Source organism: Trichomycterus rosablanca, chromosome 5 (genome assembly GCF_030014385.1).
Source record: "Trichomycterus rosablanca isolate fTriRos1 chromosome 5, fTriRos1.hap1, whole genome shotgun sequence".
NCBI classification, from domain to species: domain Eukaryota; kingdom Metazoa; phylum Chordata; class Actinopteri; order Siluriformes; family Trichomycteridae; genus Trichomycterus; species Trichomycterus rosablanca.
The window spans coordinates 31,263,698-31,282,330 of record NC_085992.1 but is presented as its reverse complement, the minus strand read 5'-3'; the positions used below and the strand labels follow the sequence as shown (position 1 = coordinate 31,282,330).

Genomic DNA, 18,633 nt, shown 5'->3' with positions numbered 1-18,633 from the left:
GTATCCATATCAGGATTTATATTTTACATTCATGGCATTCGGCAGATGCTTTTATTCAGAGCGATTTACAGTTATCACTGAACACAATTTAAGCAATTGAGAGTTGAGAGCCTTGCCCAGGGGCCCAACTGTGGCAACTTGGTAGTGGTGGGGCTTGAATCAGCAACCTTCTGATTACTAGTCAAGTACCTTAACTGCTGAGCTACCACTACCACCAATGCTGTTGCTGGAAAGAACGCTGGTGATTGGCATGCCATGCAATAATATTTCAATGACAGTTAAATTATATCTTCCCTCTAAATGAGGGGGCTTTATGACAAGTTCTGCCCGCTGTGGGGACACGGTTGTAACATAGAATTGTTAATAGCTATGGTTCTACAATGACATGTTTAAGTGTAACACAAGGTTGACAGTTGGCTAGTCATATGTTCAATAAAAATATAAATTAAGCCTTAAAGTATTATTAAGTAGTATGTTTATTTGAGAGTATAAGAGAACAAAATGAAACAATGGGTGCAGTGTACTGCACATAGAGCTTGTGTAATAAATAGATTACGTCTGTGCTGTCTCCTTGTTGCATTTCTAAGGCTGAACTATCGTCTTAATTTTTGTTTATTAACTTTCAAAGTAGGATAGGGCACAATAAACTAGGCTGGCTTTTTTCAGATGAGGAAGGGTTAGAAAGCTGAGGTTTAAGAGGCATGGTTCACTATTGTTTCAAACTGACAATTAATTGTGTTGATCTCAAATAATCATGATCAGCTTTAAATAATTAGGATTGTGATTCACTCTTGTAATAATTGTAAAAGGTCTAAATGTGAGATTACACAATAACTGCGGCTCCTCCGCCTCGCTTGCTTACAGGTTGTTTTCCTGTCATTTTGCCATTTTGCTGAACACAAACAGCAAACAATGCATCTCAATCTCTGATCCCCTGGAACAAATTGTTCCCTCACAGAGCAAAACAGCCAGCGCCGGTACAGCTTCTCTCAGTCAAGGAAAGAGAGATCTCAGAGATACATGACTGCTGCCGTACTCGCCGAGCACTGTGGGAACACACACACCTGTAGAGACGGGACGAACCTACAGCTTAACACATTATACATATGTATAAACATGCTGCACATGTGCCATACATTGCACCATATAGCAATCACAGGCTATTATCTAAAATCAGATAAAGCTGCATGCTGCAAATAAAGGAAGTAGGGGGCTGTCAGACAGGAAAGACCAGGAGCCAGAGTTCTGAGGGAGGCAAATTCTGATCAAGAGTCAAAAAATGTCTCATGCATAGAAACATTGGGCTGAAAAGAAAGAGGGACAAGATGAGATTTAGCTCTGAAACTGAGAGTTATGCCTTGTGTCCCTGCTGTTAGCCCAGGGTGGGGATTTAGAGACCTGGATTCAAATTCTCTCCAGAGATCCTGTCACAATAAACTTCACATGTTTGTCGAGTCAAAGAGCTGGGAAAGACTCCGGATTGCTCTGCACTTAATAATCTCTAGCTTCAGTAGGACATTGGCTAACTGCAGGGGTCGACCAATATGGATTCAGGGCTGATACTGATACATTTTAGTAATTGAGAAGACTGATAACCAATATTTGGAGCAGATACAGTGTATCACAAAAGTGAGTACACCCCTCACATTTCTGCAGATATTTAAGTATATCTTTTTATGGGACAACACTGACAAAATGACACATTGACACAATGAAAAGTAGTCTGTGTGCAGCTTATATAACAGTGTAAATTTATTCTTCCCTCAAAATAACTCAATATACAGCCATTAATGTCTAAACCACCGGCAACAAAAGTGAGTACACCCCTTAGTGAAAGTTCCTGAAGTGTCAATATTTTGTGTGGCCACCATTATTTCCCAGAACTGCCTTAACTCTCCTGGGCATGGAGTTTACCAGAGCTTCACAGGTTGCCACTGGAATGCTTTTCCACTCCTCCATGACGACATCACAGAGCTGGCGGATATTCGAGACTTTGTGCTCCTCCACCTTCCGCTTGAGGATGCCCCAAAGATGTTCTATTGGGTTTAGGTCTGGAGACATGCTTGGCCAGTCCATCACCTTTACCCTCAGCCTCTTCAATAAAGCAGTGGTCGTCTTAGAGGTGTGTTTGGGGTCATTATCATGCTGGAACACTGCCCTGCGACCCAGTTTCCGGAGGGAGGGGATCATGCTCTGCTTCAGTATTTTACAGTACATATTGGAGTTCATGTGTCCCTCAATGAAATGTAACTCCCCAACACCTGCTGCACTCATGCAGCCCCAGACCATGGCATTCCCACCACCATGCTTGACTGTAGGCATGACACACTTATCTTTGTACTCCTCACCTGATTGCCGCCACACATGCTTGAGACCATCTGAACCAAACAAATTAATCTTGGTCTCATCAGACCATAGGACATGGTTCCAGTAATCCATGACCTTTGTTGACATGTCTTCAGCAAACTGTTTGCGGGCTTTCTTGTGTAGAGACTTCAGAAGAGGCTTCCTTCTGGGGTGACAGCCATGCAGACCAATTTGATGTAGTGTGCAGCGTATGGTCTGAGCACCGACAGGCTGACCCCCCACCTTTTCAATCTCTGCAGCAATGCTGACAGCACTCCTGCGCCTATCTTTCAAAGACAGCAGTTGGATGTGACGCTGAGCACGTGCACTCAGCTTCTTTGGACGACCAACGCGAGGTCTGTTCTGAGTGGACCCTGCTCTTTTAAAACGCTGGATGATCTTGGCCACTGTGCTGCAGCTCAGTTTCAGGGTGTTGGCAATCTTCTTGTAGCCTTGGCCATCTTCATGTAGCGCAACAATTCGTCTTTTAAGATCCTCAGAGAGTTCTTTGCCATGAGGTGCCATGTTGGAACTTTCAGTGACCAGTATGAGAGAGTGCGAGAGCTGTACTACTAAATTGAACACACCTGAGACCTAGTAACACTAACGAGTCACATGACATTTTGGAGGGAAAATGACAAGCAGTGCTCAATTTGGACATTTAGGGGTGTAGTCTCTTAGGGGTGTACTCACTTTTGTTGCCGGTGGTTTAGACATTAATGGCTGTATATTGAGTTATTTTGAGGGAAGAATAAATTTACACTGTTATATAAGCTGCACACAGACTACTTTTCATTGTGTCAAAGTGTCATTTTGTCAGTGTTGTCCCATATCTGCAGAAATGTGAGGGGTGTACTCACTTTTGTGATACACTGTATATTAATTTGACAAATAATATACATACTAACTTCCAACTTTGTGGTGACATTTACTTGTGGTTACTTGGTGGTGGGCTTGAACCAGCAACCTCCTTTTTTTTTACTAGACCAGTTCAATAATTACTGAGATACCACTGCCCTTTGTTTTTTGTCATCCGCTAATTAACAAGAGCAATAAATGTAGAAAAGGCAGGAATATTTCAAACCAAAGAGGAACCATTAGGGCCCTGTATTCCTTCAGAGAGGGCCTGAGATATTCTGAAATAATATCTCTGTAGGGGTCGACCAATATGGATCGTTCAGGGCTGATACTGATACATTTTAGTAATTGTACTTAGATATGTAGTTATTTTTCTTTACAAAAAAGAACATTTAACAAATAATATACATACTAACTTCCAAGTTTATTTATTAATTCATTCATCATCCATTCTGTCTGTTGTACCACTGCTTTATCCAATTCAGGGTACAATTTACTGGCCAAAAGGTAGGAAACCCTCTGGACAGGTTGCCAGTCCATCACAGGGCAAAAGCACACACACACACACACACACACACATATTCACAACTAGGGGTGATTTAGTATCTCCAACTGGCCTTTGAACTTTGGGAGGAAACCAGCGCTCACACAGGAAACCAACATGGACACAAGGAGAACATGCAAACTACTGCAGTTTGGAAAAGAGCATTTCCAGGAGCACGACTGTGCCCCTGTCTATAAAGACTTAGCCATGATTGGTGTGGAGGGACTATAATGAGCTGCACAGAGCCCAGAGGTCAACAAGTTTGGAATTAATTTTAAAGTTGATTACAAGGCATGACTTTTCATCAGTGTCTAACCTCGCAAATGCTCTTTTAACTTTATGAGCACAACTTATCACAGCCTTTTATAGCCTCTCATAGTCTTTAGGCTGTTATAGCTGCAAAAGGGGGGCAACTTTTGTTTTTGTTTTTTGAATAAGATGTCCAATAAGCTGACGGTCAGGTGTCCACATACTGTCCCCAAACATGCACATCTAAAATATATTATTGCTCAGACGTGTAGGATTCTAACTATCAGCAAATAGGGTCGCTGGTAGCTGGAGCCTATCCCAGCTTTTCAATGGGCGCAAGGCACACAGTAACACCCTGGCGCCAGTCCATTGCAAGACAGACACACATACACACCCACATACAGACACCCATTCATCTATAGGGCAATTCAGTGTTCGAATTCCAATTCACCTGACTGCATGTCTTTGGACTGTGGAAGGAAACCGGAGCTCTCGGAGGAAACCCAAGCAGACACGGGGAGAACATGCAAACTCCACACAGAAAGGACCCGGACCGCCCCACCTGGGGATCAAACCCAGGACCTTCTTGCTGTGAGGCGACAGTGCTACCCACCGAGCCACCGTGCCACCCCATGACACATCTGTAATTGTTTATTGAATAAAGGGCAGTTGTAGCCAAGCGGTTAAGGTTGTGGACTAGTAATCGAAAAGTCACTGGTTCAAGTAACACCCCTGTCAGGTTGCCACTGTTGGGCCCTTAAGCAAGGCCCTTAACCCTCATTGCTTAGACAATATACTGTCACAGTTCTGTAAGTTCCTTTGGAGAAAAAAGTGTCTGCTAAATGCCGTAAATGTAAATGTAATGGTCAGAAAATGCATGGGCATAATTATAGATTCTTTATCAACAATTTAGCTTGACCTTTACTTTATTAAAAATGCAAATTAAATTTGTATGTGTAAGAGGAACAGAGTGTGTGATACAGTTATTATATAAGAATTTCCTCCTCTATGTCCTCTAATTACCACTAAAGCCTGATAGATGGAACAGAACACATATCTGTTCTCAGCAGAGCCATCAGCTGGCCATCTCTGTCTACTGACTGAGAGGCTCTAAAGTGGCAGAGGCAAAACTTAGACTGAGCAATGGCAAATTTGGCACACACAGCACTGGGATGCAAGCCAGCTTTTGCCCTTTAGACAGTGTACCAGAGAGCTCAGTTTAACAGAGGTAAGTGCTGAGCGGCCTATCGCTCCCTCTGTGTCTAAATCAGGCAGAGAAATGGGTCACATACTTAGACAAGGAGCCTAACAATGTAGTGTGACGATCAATGAAAAGCATCAAAACAAACCCCCTAAAAAAGTCCAGTTAGTGCTGGCAAACATTATGATGAATGTGTAACTGTCAAATGAGCGTTCATCACTCTGCATTGCTTAGTTCACTCATTTATTCCTCTAGCTTCAGTGATCACTTTATTAGGTTCAGGACTGGCATGGGTTGGAGCCTATCCCAGAAACACTTGGGTGCCAAGAGCTTGAATTACACCCTGAACAGGACAACAGTCCAGCACAGGCCGTTATATAATCACTCACTCATTCACATTCATATCTAAGGAAAACTGAGTAGCCACTCCACCTACTGAAAAAAAACACTAGGACAATAAGCAGAGATGGCAATCCAAACTGTCATGTTTCAGGGCGGCACCAAAACTGCCAGCACCAACACCCCTGTGTTCCCTGCAATGCTAAGTCAAAACACCTGAACAAAAGTTATTGCAGCATATTTACATTCACGTTTTTGGCATTTGCTGATACTTTTATCCAAAGCGACTTACAGTACTGTGACAGTATAAGGGCCTCGCTCAAGGGTCCCACAGTGGCAACCTAGCAGTGGTGGGGCTTGAACAAGAAACCTTTCGATTACTAGTCCAGTACCTTAACCACTAGGCTACAGCTAGCAAATGTTAAACATGGACAAACAGAATCAGCAAAGAAATGTATGTCAAAGTTCACTGACAGCACTTTAGAGGATTGTTCTTAAATGCTTAAAAAACAAGTTGTGAGATTTATAAAGTTGGAATTAACAGAAGTGCTGCCATCATAAACATTTTATTTTAAAAGCCAAAGAACAAAAATACATAACATAAGTAATACCATCTAATACACCAGCTTTTGCCATAATTTCTACACTTGGGTAGATTTATGCTTGGAAGAAGCCAAGTGGATGCCTTCAGTTCCAGCTCCCAAATGCCCAATGTGCAAAAATATGTGCAAATGAATAATAATAATAACAATAATAATAATAATAGGACAAGTGTATCTATTCTTATAAACAATATATACAGATATATAAGTGTAAATATAGAAATAAAGATAAAGATATCGTTACAGGTATAAATATATACAATATATCAATTATAGGTATAATTATATACAATAGGAGCAATAATATAAATTGTTTGTTTATATATATATATATATATATATACAGGGGTTGGACAAAATAACTGAAACACCTGTCATTTTAGTGTGGGAGGTTTCATGGCTAAATTGGACCAGTCTGGTGGCCAATCTTCATTAATTGCACATTGCACCAGTAAGAGCAGAGTGTGAAGGTTCAATTAGCAGGGTAAGAGCACAGTTTTGCTCAAAATATTGCAATGCACACAACATTATGGGTGACATACCAGAGTTCAAAAGAGGACAAATTGTTGGTGCACGTCTTGCTGGCGCATCTGTGACCAAGACAGCAAGTCTTTGTGATGTATCAAGAGACAGGGTATCCAGGGTAATGTCAGCATACCACCAAGAAGGACAAACCACATCCAACAGGATTAACTGTGGACGCAAGAGGAAGCTGTCTAAAAGGGATGTTCGGGTGCTAACCCGGATTGTATCCAAAAAACATAAAACCACGGCTGCCCAAATCACGGCAGAATTAAATGTGCACCTCAACTCTCCTGTTTCCACCAGAACTGTCCGTCGGGAGCTCCACAGGGTCAATATACACGGCCGGGCTGCTATAGCCAAACCTTTGGTCACTCGTGCCAATGCCAAACGTCGGTTTCAATGGTGCAAGGAGCGCAAATCTTGGGCTGTGGACAATGTGAAACATGTATTGTTCTCTGATGAGTCCACCTTTACTGTTTTCCCCACATCCGGGAGAGTTACGGTGTGGAGAAGCCCCAAAGAAGCGTACCACCCAGACTGTTGCATGCCCAGAGTGAAGCATGGGGGTGGATCAGTGATGGTTTGGGCTGCCATATCATGGCATTCCCTTGGCCCAATACTTGTGCTAGATGGGCGCGTCACTGCCAAGGACTACCGAACCATTCTGGAGGACCATGTGCATCCAATGGCGGTGCCGTGTATCAGGATGACAATGCACCAATACACACAGCAAGACTGGTGAAAGATTGGTTTGATGAACATGAAAGTGAAGTTGAACATCTCCCATGGCCTGCACAGTCACCAGATCTAAATATTATTGAGCCACTTTGGGGTGTTTTGGAGAAGCGAGTCAGGAAACGTTTTCCTCCACCAGCATCACGTAGTGACCTGGCCACTATCCTGCAAGAAGAATGGCTTAAAATCCCTCTGACCACTGTGCAGGACTTGTATATGTCATTTCCAAGACGAATTGACGCTGTATTGGCCGCAAAAGGAGGCCCTACACCATACTAATAAATTATTGTGGTCTAAAACCAGGTGTTTCAGTTATTTTGTCCAACCCCTGTATATATATATATATATATATATATATATGAATAAATATTAAAGATAAAAATATACCGGTATATATATATATATATATATATATATATGAATAAATATTAAAGATGAAAATATAATCTCAGATATAGGTATGATAATAGTAATAATATCCAGATAATAACAATAAAAATAAGAATAAATCAAAGAGGAATATGTAAACTTTGGATATGGCGGTGCAAATGTGTGTCTTAGTTTGAGTTTGATTAAGGTTAACGTCCCCCATGTGGCTCGAGGTCTTCCCAATCATTAAACATTATGTGAGGTTGTGAATTGCAGACTCCACCTCCATGTCCTTTATCCATCTAAGGACTGTAAAGTTTTCTTCTTTAAGAAAGCTTCAATACTTTAAAAATCATTCAGAACTTGTATAAAAGTATTTCAAGTGGATTAAAACTGTTCTGGAGTAAAAAATAGCCTTATTCCTTACTTTATATACCTTTATATTTATTTATTAAATAATAAATAATAAATTAATAAATTAAATTATTTATTTTGTTCAAACCATAAACAGATGTCACTGTAACATGCAGGCACTATGTTACAATATTAGGCACAATATTACTTGAAGACATAATGACAATGAAAAAAACAACAACAAAAAAAACAGTACCAATAATTAAACATACTAAGCATAATATTATAATTTTCTGATTTAAATTAGTTAATCTATTATAATAAAATAAAATAATAAATAATAAAATAAAATAATAAAGCCTAATTAAATATTACATATTGCACAGTCCATCTCAACCTGTGTCTGCTAATATGCGTGACAAATACAAGGTCACTGATAGATATCAGTTCTCACACATTCCTCTTGTTGGAAATATGCGGCTTAAATGTGTTTTAGATGCATCTTTTAAATCTGCCTTACTAACCAAATTAATATAAAACAAATAAAAGCTGTTTTATTGTAACACTACAGAGCAGGTATTATTTGGGTGGTGGATCATTCTCAGCACTGCAGTGACACTGACATGGTGGTGGTGTGTTAGTGTGTGTTGTGCTGGTATGAGTGGATCAGACACAGCAGCGCTGATGGACTTTTTAAACACCTCGCTGTCACTGCTGGACTGAGAATAGTCCACCAACCAAAAACATCCAGCCAACAACGCCCTGTAGGCAGCGTCCTGTGACCACTGATGAAGGTCTAGAGGATGACCAACTCAAACAGCAGCAATAGATGAGCGATCGTCTCTGACTTTACATCTACAAGGTGGACCTACCAGGTAGGAGTGTCTAATAGAGTGGACAGTGAGTAGACACGGTATTTAAAAACTCCAGCAGTGCTGCTGTGTCTGATCCACTCATACAGCACAACACACAGCTGTGTCAGTGTCACTGCAGTGCTGAGAATGATCCACCAGCCAAATAATACCTGCTCTGTGGTGGTCCTGTGGGGGTCCTGACCATTGAAGAACAGAGTAAAAGCAGGTTAGAACTTTAGAACTTTAAAGTGCTTCTATATGGTAAGTGGAGCTGATAAAATGGACAGTGAGTGTAGAAACAAGTAGGTGGTTTTAATGTTATGGCTGATCAGTGTATGTCAAAGTCTTCTGAGAAGAGTGGCTGTTGTTATAACAGAAAATATCACAAAAATCACTCTATTTTAATACCATTTATTTTTTAAATGTGTATAGTATAGTGTATTTCATGCACTGAGTATGTGTAAAAAGTGTTAAAAAACAAATACAGTGGTATTCGACCCACACGGTTCAAATGAGGCATCAAAACACAACATGAATAAGCAGAAATTACAAAATTCCTGGCACATCCCTGCATGAATCACTTCATGTTTTATTGTAAATGACGGGAACAAAAGAAACAGAAAATGACAGTGAGGTTAAAACCAGTGTTTTTAGTATCTGTGGGAGTCTTAAATTGTACATTTTACAGACCAGACCAACATACTGACCATTCCTTATACCAGAATCGCTTAAGATTTAAAGATGACCGACTCATCTGTTGTGTAAGCGTGGTCAGCCAAGGTCAGGTTCTGTCCCCTTAAGAAAAGCTGAACAGTGAATGAATTCCCCTCTGAATTGCAATATCCTGATACTAAAGATACATGCTCTTCATTTGAGTGAAATACCGATGTTTGTTTGTGTTCAGCTTCCCTCTGATTCATCTGATAAAGACACACAGAGCATGCAGGGAACAAACGGTCACAAGGCTCAAGCAGACTTTTTGGCGCTTTGTCTACCACGGACACACATGCAAACACACACATACACACACACACAAACACACATACACAGGTAAGTCTAGAACTTTTCACAAGACTTTAAAAATTCATTATTTGTGAGTAAAGCAGCACATCCTTGAGTTTTGTGATTATTTAAGAGTGTAGTAAAAAAAATGGACACAAACAGACCCCTTAAATATTTGTGCTTTTTCTTATTGTGGATTTACATTTACATTTTTAGCATTTAGCAGAAGCTTTTATTCAAAGTGACTTACAGTACTGTGACAGCATACAGTCTGAGTAATTGAGGGTTAAGGGCCTTGCTCAAGGGCCCAAAGCAGAAACCTGGCAGTGGTGGGGCTTGAACCAGCGACCTTTTGATTACTAGTCCAGTTCCTTAACCACTAGGCTTAAGCTCTATAAAGACATGAAGAACAGCTTGGTTTAAAGAACCTCTAGTGGTCTGCACAGACACTGACCTCAACCCCACAGTACAGCTTTGGAATGAACTGGAACATCAGTTAAGGCTTTCTCGACAGACATCAGTGCCCAGCTATACATCTAGTCTTTGGACTAAATGGGCACAAATTCACACAGACATATGTCAAAGTCTTCTGACTTTAAATTAATATAATTGTCAAACCAATTTTTTTAAGAATTAAATAAAACTGAAATCTTTTATTCCTCAGGCATATCCTGTTTGCTTTAGTTATTCTTAAAACGTATTTAGAACTTAGTTGGAGTCCACCTGTTGCAATTTGAATGGATTGGATGCTGTAAAGCACAGACTTGGGTGTATAAGGTTCCACAATTTCACTCTATTGTCAGGACTAAAACAAGCCACCAAAGCTAAGGAACTGTCTGTGGATCTAACTGTATGGCAAGTAGTCAAAAAGAAGCTGGGGTCACAATGAATGAGTACAGGGTCAGCTGAACTTAATAAATAGACAAAATGCTAAATAGAGGAGTTATATCAACTTTTGATTTTTAGTATTTTGATTTTTAGAGCACTGTATTTTTTTCTTGTGAGTTTAGGATCATTTTCATGCTTTATATGTTATTTTGTTCAGTCTGCTTTCAACATCTACAGGCTTTATTTAACCACATGACATAAAAATTACTTAAAAGACAAGAGCGGCTTAACAAGACAGCAGGTACCGAGCAAACTAACTCTTTTCAATGGATTATGGGTAAAAGCATGCGTGTTCTCAGTTAGGGATAAGAGTGTACAGTAAAAAAGACGTCCTACGAGCTATATCACAGAAATGGATATAAAGGTGATAAAAGGTGAAAACTTGACATTAAGCCTGTTAAACATTCTATTGCAAAACAATAAGCATTAATATAGAGTTTTTTTTACAACAGCTTTCATTGTTCTGGGGAGTTCTGGAGAGTGACTGTGGGAATTTGAGCCCATTCCGACAAAAAACATTTTTGAGGCCAAGCACTGATATAAGATAAAAAGGTCTGACTCCCAATCAGTGGTTAAAGAGAACACTAAATTTGTCAAATCTGTCTTATAGAGCCCGCTTTACCCACAGGGGCAGAGTCATGCTGGAACATGAACGAGCCGTCTTTAAACTGATGCCACGAAGCTGGTAACATATGATTTACTTTATACAACTTTTCATACACCTGTAAGCAACAAGTGTTTAAAACACCTAAACTCAGTAATTAGGGGTGGTGCCAGCCCCGGTTCTGGACTGCTTTGCTTGGGGGGGCAGTAAAACCTAATGAGGGGGCATGTTGATAGTCATGTTTTTGAAGCCAGAAATATATTCAAGGCTTGATTTGTGCATGAATGATGACAGCCAAGCTATTGATACTGGCTTAAAGTGATGTATGAGGTAAAGAAATAAAAATGCATGTTTTCGAACTTAAACTTAAAACCCAATGATTAAAAAATACATGTTGATTATGTAAATGGAGAAAAAAGATTATCTAATTGTATTTCATTTTAATACGCCCCCTTAATTAAATTGCCATTACTAATAGAACAACTCTATTTCTTGAAAGGCTTTAATACAAATTTAAGTCAAAGCTGACAAATGTACCTACACACAGACTGAGAATATTCAAACGTGGAAATAGGAATGAGTGAGAATATTTATATTATTGGGAAATTAAAATATAAAGAAAACAAAAGAATACTAATTCTGTAAAAAAAAAGTGTTTACCAGTATACCTGCCTCTCGCTCACACTAACAGAACATATACTGCCGAACTGAACTGTTTGGGGCAGTCTGCCGATTTTTATATGACTCAAAGAGCCAATCAGGAATAAGCAAGGAAATATCTTCACTCTGTAAAACAAAATGCATTTTTGTGATTGGTTCAGAGATAATTTTAAAAATAGCCGTTGCTTGCATTGTGCTTGGGGGGGCAAAGACACAATTTGGGGGGGCAATGCCCCCCTCAGCCCCCCCCTAGCGCCGGCCCTGGGTGGTGCCCACATTCTTTAGACATGTAGTTTACGTTAATATCCAGGCTAAGTAATAAGTATATTTAAAAGAATTGTTATTATTTATGTTTCAGGATGTTTTTACACATTAACCGGTTGCATACAGTGTATCACAAAAGTGAGTACACCCCTCACATTTCTGCAGATATTTAAGTATATCTTTTCATGGGACAACACTGACAAAATGACACTTTGACACAATGAAAAGTAGTCTGTGTGCAGCTTATATAAGAGTGTAAATTTATTCTTCCCTCAAAATAACTCAATATACAGCCATTAATGTCTAAACCACCGGCAACAAAAGTGAGTACACCCCTTAGTGAAAGTTCTTGAAGTGTCAATATTTTGTGTGGCCACCATTATTTCCCAGAACTTCCTTAACTCTCCTGGGCATGGAGTTTACCAGAGCTTCACAGGTTGCCACTGGAATGCTTTTCCACTCCTCCATGACGACATCACGGAGCTGGCGGATATTCGAGACTTTGCGCTCCTCCACCTTCCGCTTGAGGATGCCCCAAAGATGTTCTATTGGGTTTAGGTCTGGAGACATGCTTGGCCAGTCCATCACCTTTACCCTCAGCCTCTTCAATAAAACAGTGGTCGTCTTAGAGGTGTGTTTGGGGTCATTATCATGCTGTAACACTGCCCTGCGACTCAGTTTCCGGAGGGAGGGGATCATGCTCTGCTTCAGTATTTCACAGTACATATTGGAGTTCATGTGTCCCTCAATGAAATGTAACTCCCCAACACCTGCTGCACTCATGCAGCCCCAGACCATGGCATTCCCACCACCATGCTTGACTGTAGGCATGACACACTTATCTTTGTACTCCTCACCTGATTGCCGCCACACATGCTTGAGACCATCTGAACCAAACAAATTAATCTTGGTCTCATCAGACCATAGGACATGGTTCCAGTAATCCATGTCCTTTGTTGACATGTCTTCAGCAAACTGTTTGCGGGCTTTCTTGTGTAGAGACTTCAGAAGAGGCTTCCTTCTGGGGTGACAGCCATGCAGACCAATTTGATGTAGTGTGCGGCGTATGGTCTGAGCACTGACAGGCTGACCCCCCACCTTTTCAATCTCTGCAGCAATGCTGACAGCACTCCTGCGCCTATCTTTCAAAGACAGCAGTTGGATGTGACGCTGAGCACGTGCACTCAGCTTCTTTGGACGACCAACGCGAGGTCTGTTCTGAGTGGACCCTGCTCTTTTAAAACGCTGGATGATCTTGGCCACTGTGCTGCAGCTCAGTTTCAGGGTGTTGGCAATCTTCTTGTAGCCATGGCCATCTTCATGTAGCGCAACAATTCGTCTTTTAAGATCCTCAGAGAGTTCTTTGCCATGAGGTGCCATGTTGGACCAGTATGAGAGAGTGTGAGAGCTGTACTACTAAATTGAACACACCTGCTCCCTATGCACACCTGAGACCTAGTAACACTAACAAATCACATGACATTTTGGAGGGAAAATGACAAGCAGTGCTCAATTTGGACATTTAGGGGTGTAGTCTCTTAGGGGTGTACTCACTTTTGTTGCCGGTGGTTTAGACATTAATGGCTGTATATTGAGTTATTTTGAGGGAAGAATAAATTTATGCTGTTATATAAGCTGCACACAGACTACTTTTCATTGTGTCAAAGTGTCATTTTGTCAGTGTTGTCCCATGAAAAGATATACTTAAATATCTGCAGAAATGTGAGGGGTGTACTCACTTTTGTGATACACTGTAAGTGACACAGCCAAAGTCCTTAAATGACTTTTGCACTAAATATCACATGTGTAATGTTAGCTAGAAGCCAACTAAGAAGCTACACCAGAAAGCCCTGATAATTTTCTTTTTCTAATAGGTCATTAACTAGCAGTTTATCTTACAGTGTTTTATAAATTGCTTGCAATGTACAGATGTTTTTACACTGATTGTAAACTACATGTATACTACATTTTTTAAAATGTAGTAAATGTTTTTTCTACTTTCTTTCCCTAAAGACATTTGATTCCACAAAGTTAACATTTTTAATGGCATAATAAAAAGACTTTTATTTTTGTAAAATCTTTCAGGAAAAAAAATGTCCATTATTGGCTCTTTTGCACATCAGTCTAAAAAAAGCTTTGTTTACTTAAGCGAGTAAGTTTTGCAGACATTTTAAACAAAAATCTGTGGAATTTAGCTTTAGATGCATTAGACAAGTTTTAACATGAAACTAGTGTGTTAACATAGATGTCTTTTAGACATGATAGTCATGTCATGGCACCATATCACATGGCGTGTGAGGATTAGTGGTCAAGAAGCAGAGATCAAAAGGCCATGGTGAAGTTTCTGGTAAAACTGTAGGTTAAACTGTAGATAGCCATAATTTTAAAGGTAATCAAGACTAAAACTTGCACACTAGAAAACTTATATATAAAACTAAGATATAAACTAGACAGAAGAAATGTGGCTATAGTTATCTGTTATTAATCCAATAATAAGCACTACAATAAATGACAATTTAGAAGGAACTTTTGGTAAATTACACTACTTTCTTCTACCAGCTACATTTTATTCATGAGTACAACATTTTATTTAATATGACTGCACAAAATGGACATAATACTCTAAAAACAGTACAATATTATTTGCTTAAAGACCAACATGCACATCTGCACCAACAAATTATCATTTAATAACCTTAATGGTTTGTTATGAATGCCTTTACTTTTGTAAACGACATGTTGGAAGACAGAAACACTAAATTGGCCCACATTCAGAAACATATTTAAAACATAATTTACTACACTAATTAACTAATTTCATGACATGTAAGGTATATATGTCATGATAATCTGATAGTCTGAGATAATGAATGTTAAGGATTACAGCAAAAGACTAATGAAAGTCCAAAAATGACTAGATGTGCAACCATCCTACTACCAATTTAGTTGTATGCAATGTTAAATAAAGTAAAACCTACATTATATGCAACACATCTCCCAGATATGAACTTTTTTATGGATTTTTTTTGTACAGGATTTCAGAAAATGGTGGCCCAGTGATGTTGGGAAAAATGGTCCCACATAACCTTGGTAATTCAAAAACAAGGTCACTTTGTTGCACATTTTTTACAATATTAATAAAAAAAAATGTAATTCTTCAGTCATGGTCACACTGATTAAGTTTATCAGGTCAGGTGTTCACAATAATTGGTCCATATGTATATGTGTGTGTATATATATATTTAATCTTGATATTAGATTATTTATGTGGACAATACAAAGATTACTTTTTGTTTTCATTTTTATATTTTTGTTTTTTGTATAGTCTTTGTATAGTATTTACCAATCCAAGTTTAAATCAAATCACTGTATACTTACAGGGGTTGGACAAAATAACTGAAACACCTGGTTTTAGACCACAATAATTTATTAGTATGGTGTAGGGCCTCCTTTTGCGGCCAATACAGCGTCAATTCGTCTTGGAAATGACATATACAAGTCCTGCACAGTGGTCAGAGGGATTTTAAGCCATTCTTCTTGCAGGATAGTGGCCAGGTCACTACGTGATGCTGGTGGAGGAAAACGTTTCCTGACTCGCTTCTCCAAAACACCCCAAAGTGGCTCAATAATATTTAGATCTGGTGACTGTGCAGGCCATGGGAGATGTTCAACTTCACTTTCATGTTCATCAAACCAATCTTTCACCAGTCTTGCTGTGTGTATTGGTGCATTGTCATCCTGATACACGGCACCGCCATTGGATGCACATGGTCCTCCAGAATGGTTCGGTAGTCCTTGGCAGTGATGCGCCCATCTAGCACAAGTATTGGGCCAAGGGAATGCCATGATATGGCAGCCCAAACCATCACTGATCCACCCCCATGCTTCACTCTGGGCATGCAACAGTCTGGGTGGTACGCTTCTTTGGGGCTTCTCCACACCGTAACTCTCCCGGATGTGGGGAAAACAGTAAAGGTGGACTCATCAGAGAACAATACATGTTTCACATTGTCCACAGCCCAAGATTTGCGCTCCTTGCGCCATTGAAACCGACGTTTGGCATTGGCACGAGTGACCAAAGGTTTGGCTATAGCAGCCCGGCCGTGTATATTGACCCTGTGGAGCTCCCGACGGACAGTTCTGGTGGAAACAGGAGAGTTGAGGTGCACATTTAATTCTGCCGTGATTTGGGCAGCCGTGGTTTTATGTTTTTTGGATACAATCCGGGTTAGCACCCGAACATCCCTTTCAGACAGCTTCCTCTTGCGTCCACAGTTAATCCTGTTGGATGTGGTTTGTCCTTCTTGGTGGTATGCTGACATTACCCTGGATACCGTGGCTCTTGATACATCACAAAGACTTGCTGTCTTGGTCACAGATGCGCCAGCAAGACGTGCACCAACAATTTGTCCTCTTTTGAACTCTGGTATGTCACCCATAATGTTGTGTGCATTGCAATATTTTGAGCAAAACTGTGCTCTTACCCTGCTAATTGAACCTTCACACTCTGCTCTTACTGGTGCAATGTGCAATTAATGAAGATTGGCCACCAGACTGGTCCAATTTAGCCATGAAACCTCCCACACTAAAATGACAGGTGTTTCAGTTATTTTGTCCAACCCCTGTAAATATACAGGGGTCACACTGCATTAAAAAGCATGATATCCAATGTAACTCTGGAATAACAAAGAGTCTATAATATAAACCATTAACAAAAACTATTCAATAAAATAAACATGGACAGTCATTTGATCTGATTTGGCAGATTTCAAGTCACTGATGATGACCCTGGTGTTTGCTGATGCATGTAATCGTATGATTGTGGAATCTGACGATTAACTGTGATCACCTAAAAATTGTGCATTCATTGTGACAAGCCAAATAATAACACTAGACATTTAATAACGTTTAAAGGTACAAATGTGTGTTATTAAAATGAATTAAAAAGAGCAGAATCAGCAGGTGTTATTCCACATGGACCTGTGTATGGAAATGAATCCGTTATGATGAGAAATCTAGAATATTGACTACACGTGTGCAATACACAATTCATTCACTCATTCATCTTAATACTAATGTAACTGTAACTGATCCTGTAGCTGTATTAAAGGAGAACAGTCACGTGTGGCTGTTTTATACGGTATTTAAAAAAGCATGGCAGTGGCAGTGCGAAAAGTTGATTTAGTTTTCATTAAAATCACTTGACAAAATATAAAACTGAAACTGATTAGATTATTTATTATAAGAACTTAATTCCCAGGAATCATTATGACAGCATATATGAGGTGCCGGTGAAGGCAGCATGGGGACTAGAACTCAGTTCTTTTCCTGACTAATACAGACACATTGACACTTTCTCTTACATTTTTTTTCTTTTATAAATAGTTTTGAGATTAATAATTAAAAGCCTTTTAAAGCTGCAGCCTTTAGTGCTTTAAAAATCCTATTCACATGTAATGACAGATTTAAAAAGCGTCTAAAACCTCAACTTACCGCTTCTTGTCTTTATCAGCTGTCATCTTTAACAAGCTCGGTCCAACTCTCGCACTTTCCTCAAGGTTTAGACGGTCAATAAACAAAGTCAATAATCTGCACTCAGGCTGATTTAATTTTTTAAGTAAAAAATTCACACCGTAGTGTCGTCAGATCAAAAAATAAAGTCCATGGTGGTTTAAAATTCTCCTTAGAATAAGAGAAGCGAGGCTATACAGTCTCAGAACACTGCCGAGGATCGTATAGCCCTCCACTGATTCTAACCGCTCAAATCCAAGTGTTCAATCAGAGCTCAAAGAGAAGCTCCGACTTTCTCACCTACCTTCAACACTCTGAGAACTTTGTACAGTACACACACACACACACACACACACACACACACACAACGCTCTGCTCAGCTGGTCGCCTGCCAGTCCGGCGATCAAAAAACGCCCCCTGATTGGTCGGTTCTCTCTATAAGCCACGCCCACATGTCCCACCCCCCCCACAGCGCGGCCCAGCTTCAGTGTTAAGCTTCTCATTCACAGCCTAAACTCACAAATATATCAAATAAAATATGCAAATATAAAGACATACTGTTTACTGTTCACAGTCTATAGTGGTCTTAATGTAGCTGTCACACATCACAAAATATTGGTTTGATAATATTGATAAACTGACAGGGAAATATTCTACGGTTAAGAAAGTGAGTGAGTGTACATCTGTATAGGTATATATGACGAAAAAGGCATTTTTCTATGCATTTG

The 18,633-nt window shown here is 39.7% G+C and overlaps 1 protein-coding gene across 2 annotated transcripts in view; it reads right to left on the bottom strand.

Moving 5' to 3' along the window:
- Positions 1 to 18,202, bottom strand: part of epas1b (endothelial PAS domain protein 1b) — a 93,931-nt gene extending 75,729 nt beyond the window's left edge. For both annotated transcript variants that reach the window (XM_062995976.1, XM_062995977.1), the window contains exon 1: positions 17,888 to 18,202. In XM_062995976.1, coding sequence (XP_062852046.1) covers positions 17,888 to 17,913 — 26 coding nt within the window. In that variant the 5' untranslated portion in view covers positions 17,914 to 18,202. The remainder of the gene's footprint in view (positions 1 to 17,887) is intronic.
- Between the last annotated feature and the right edge of the window lie 431 nt (positions 18,203 to 18,633).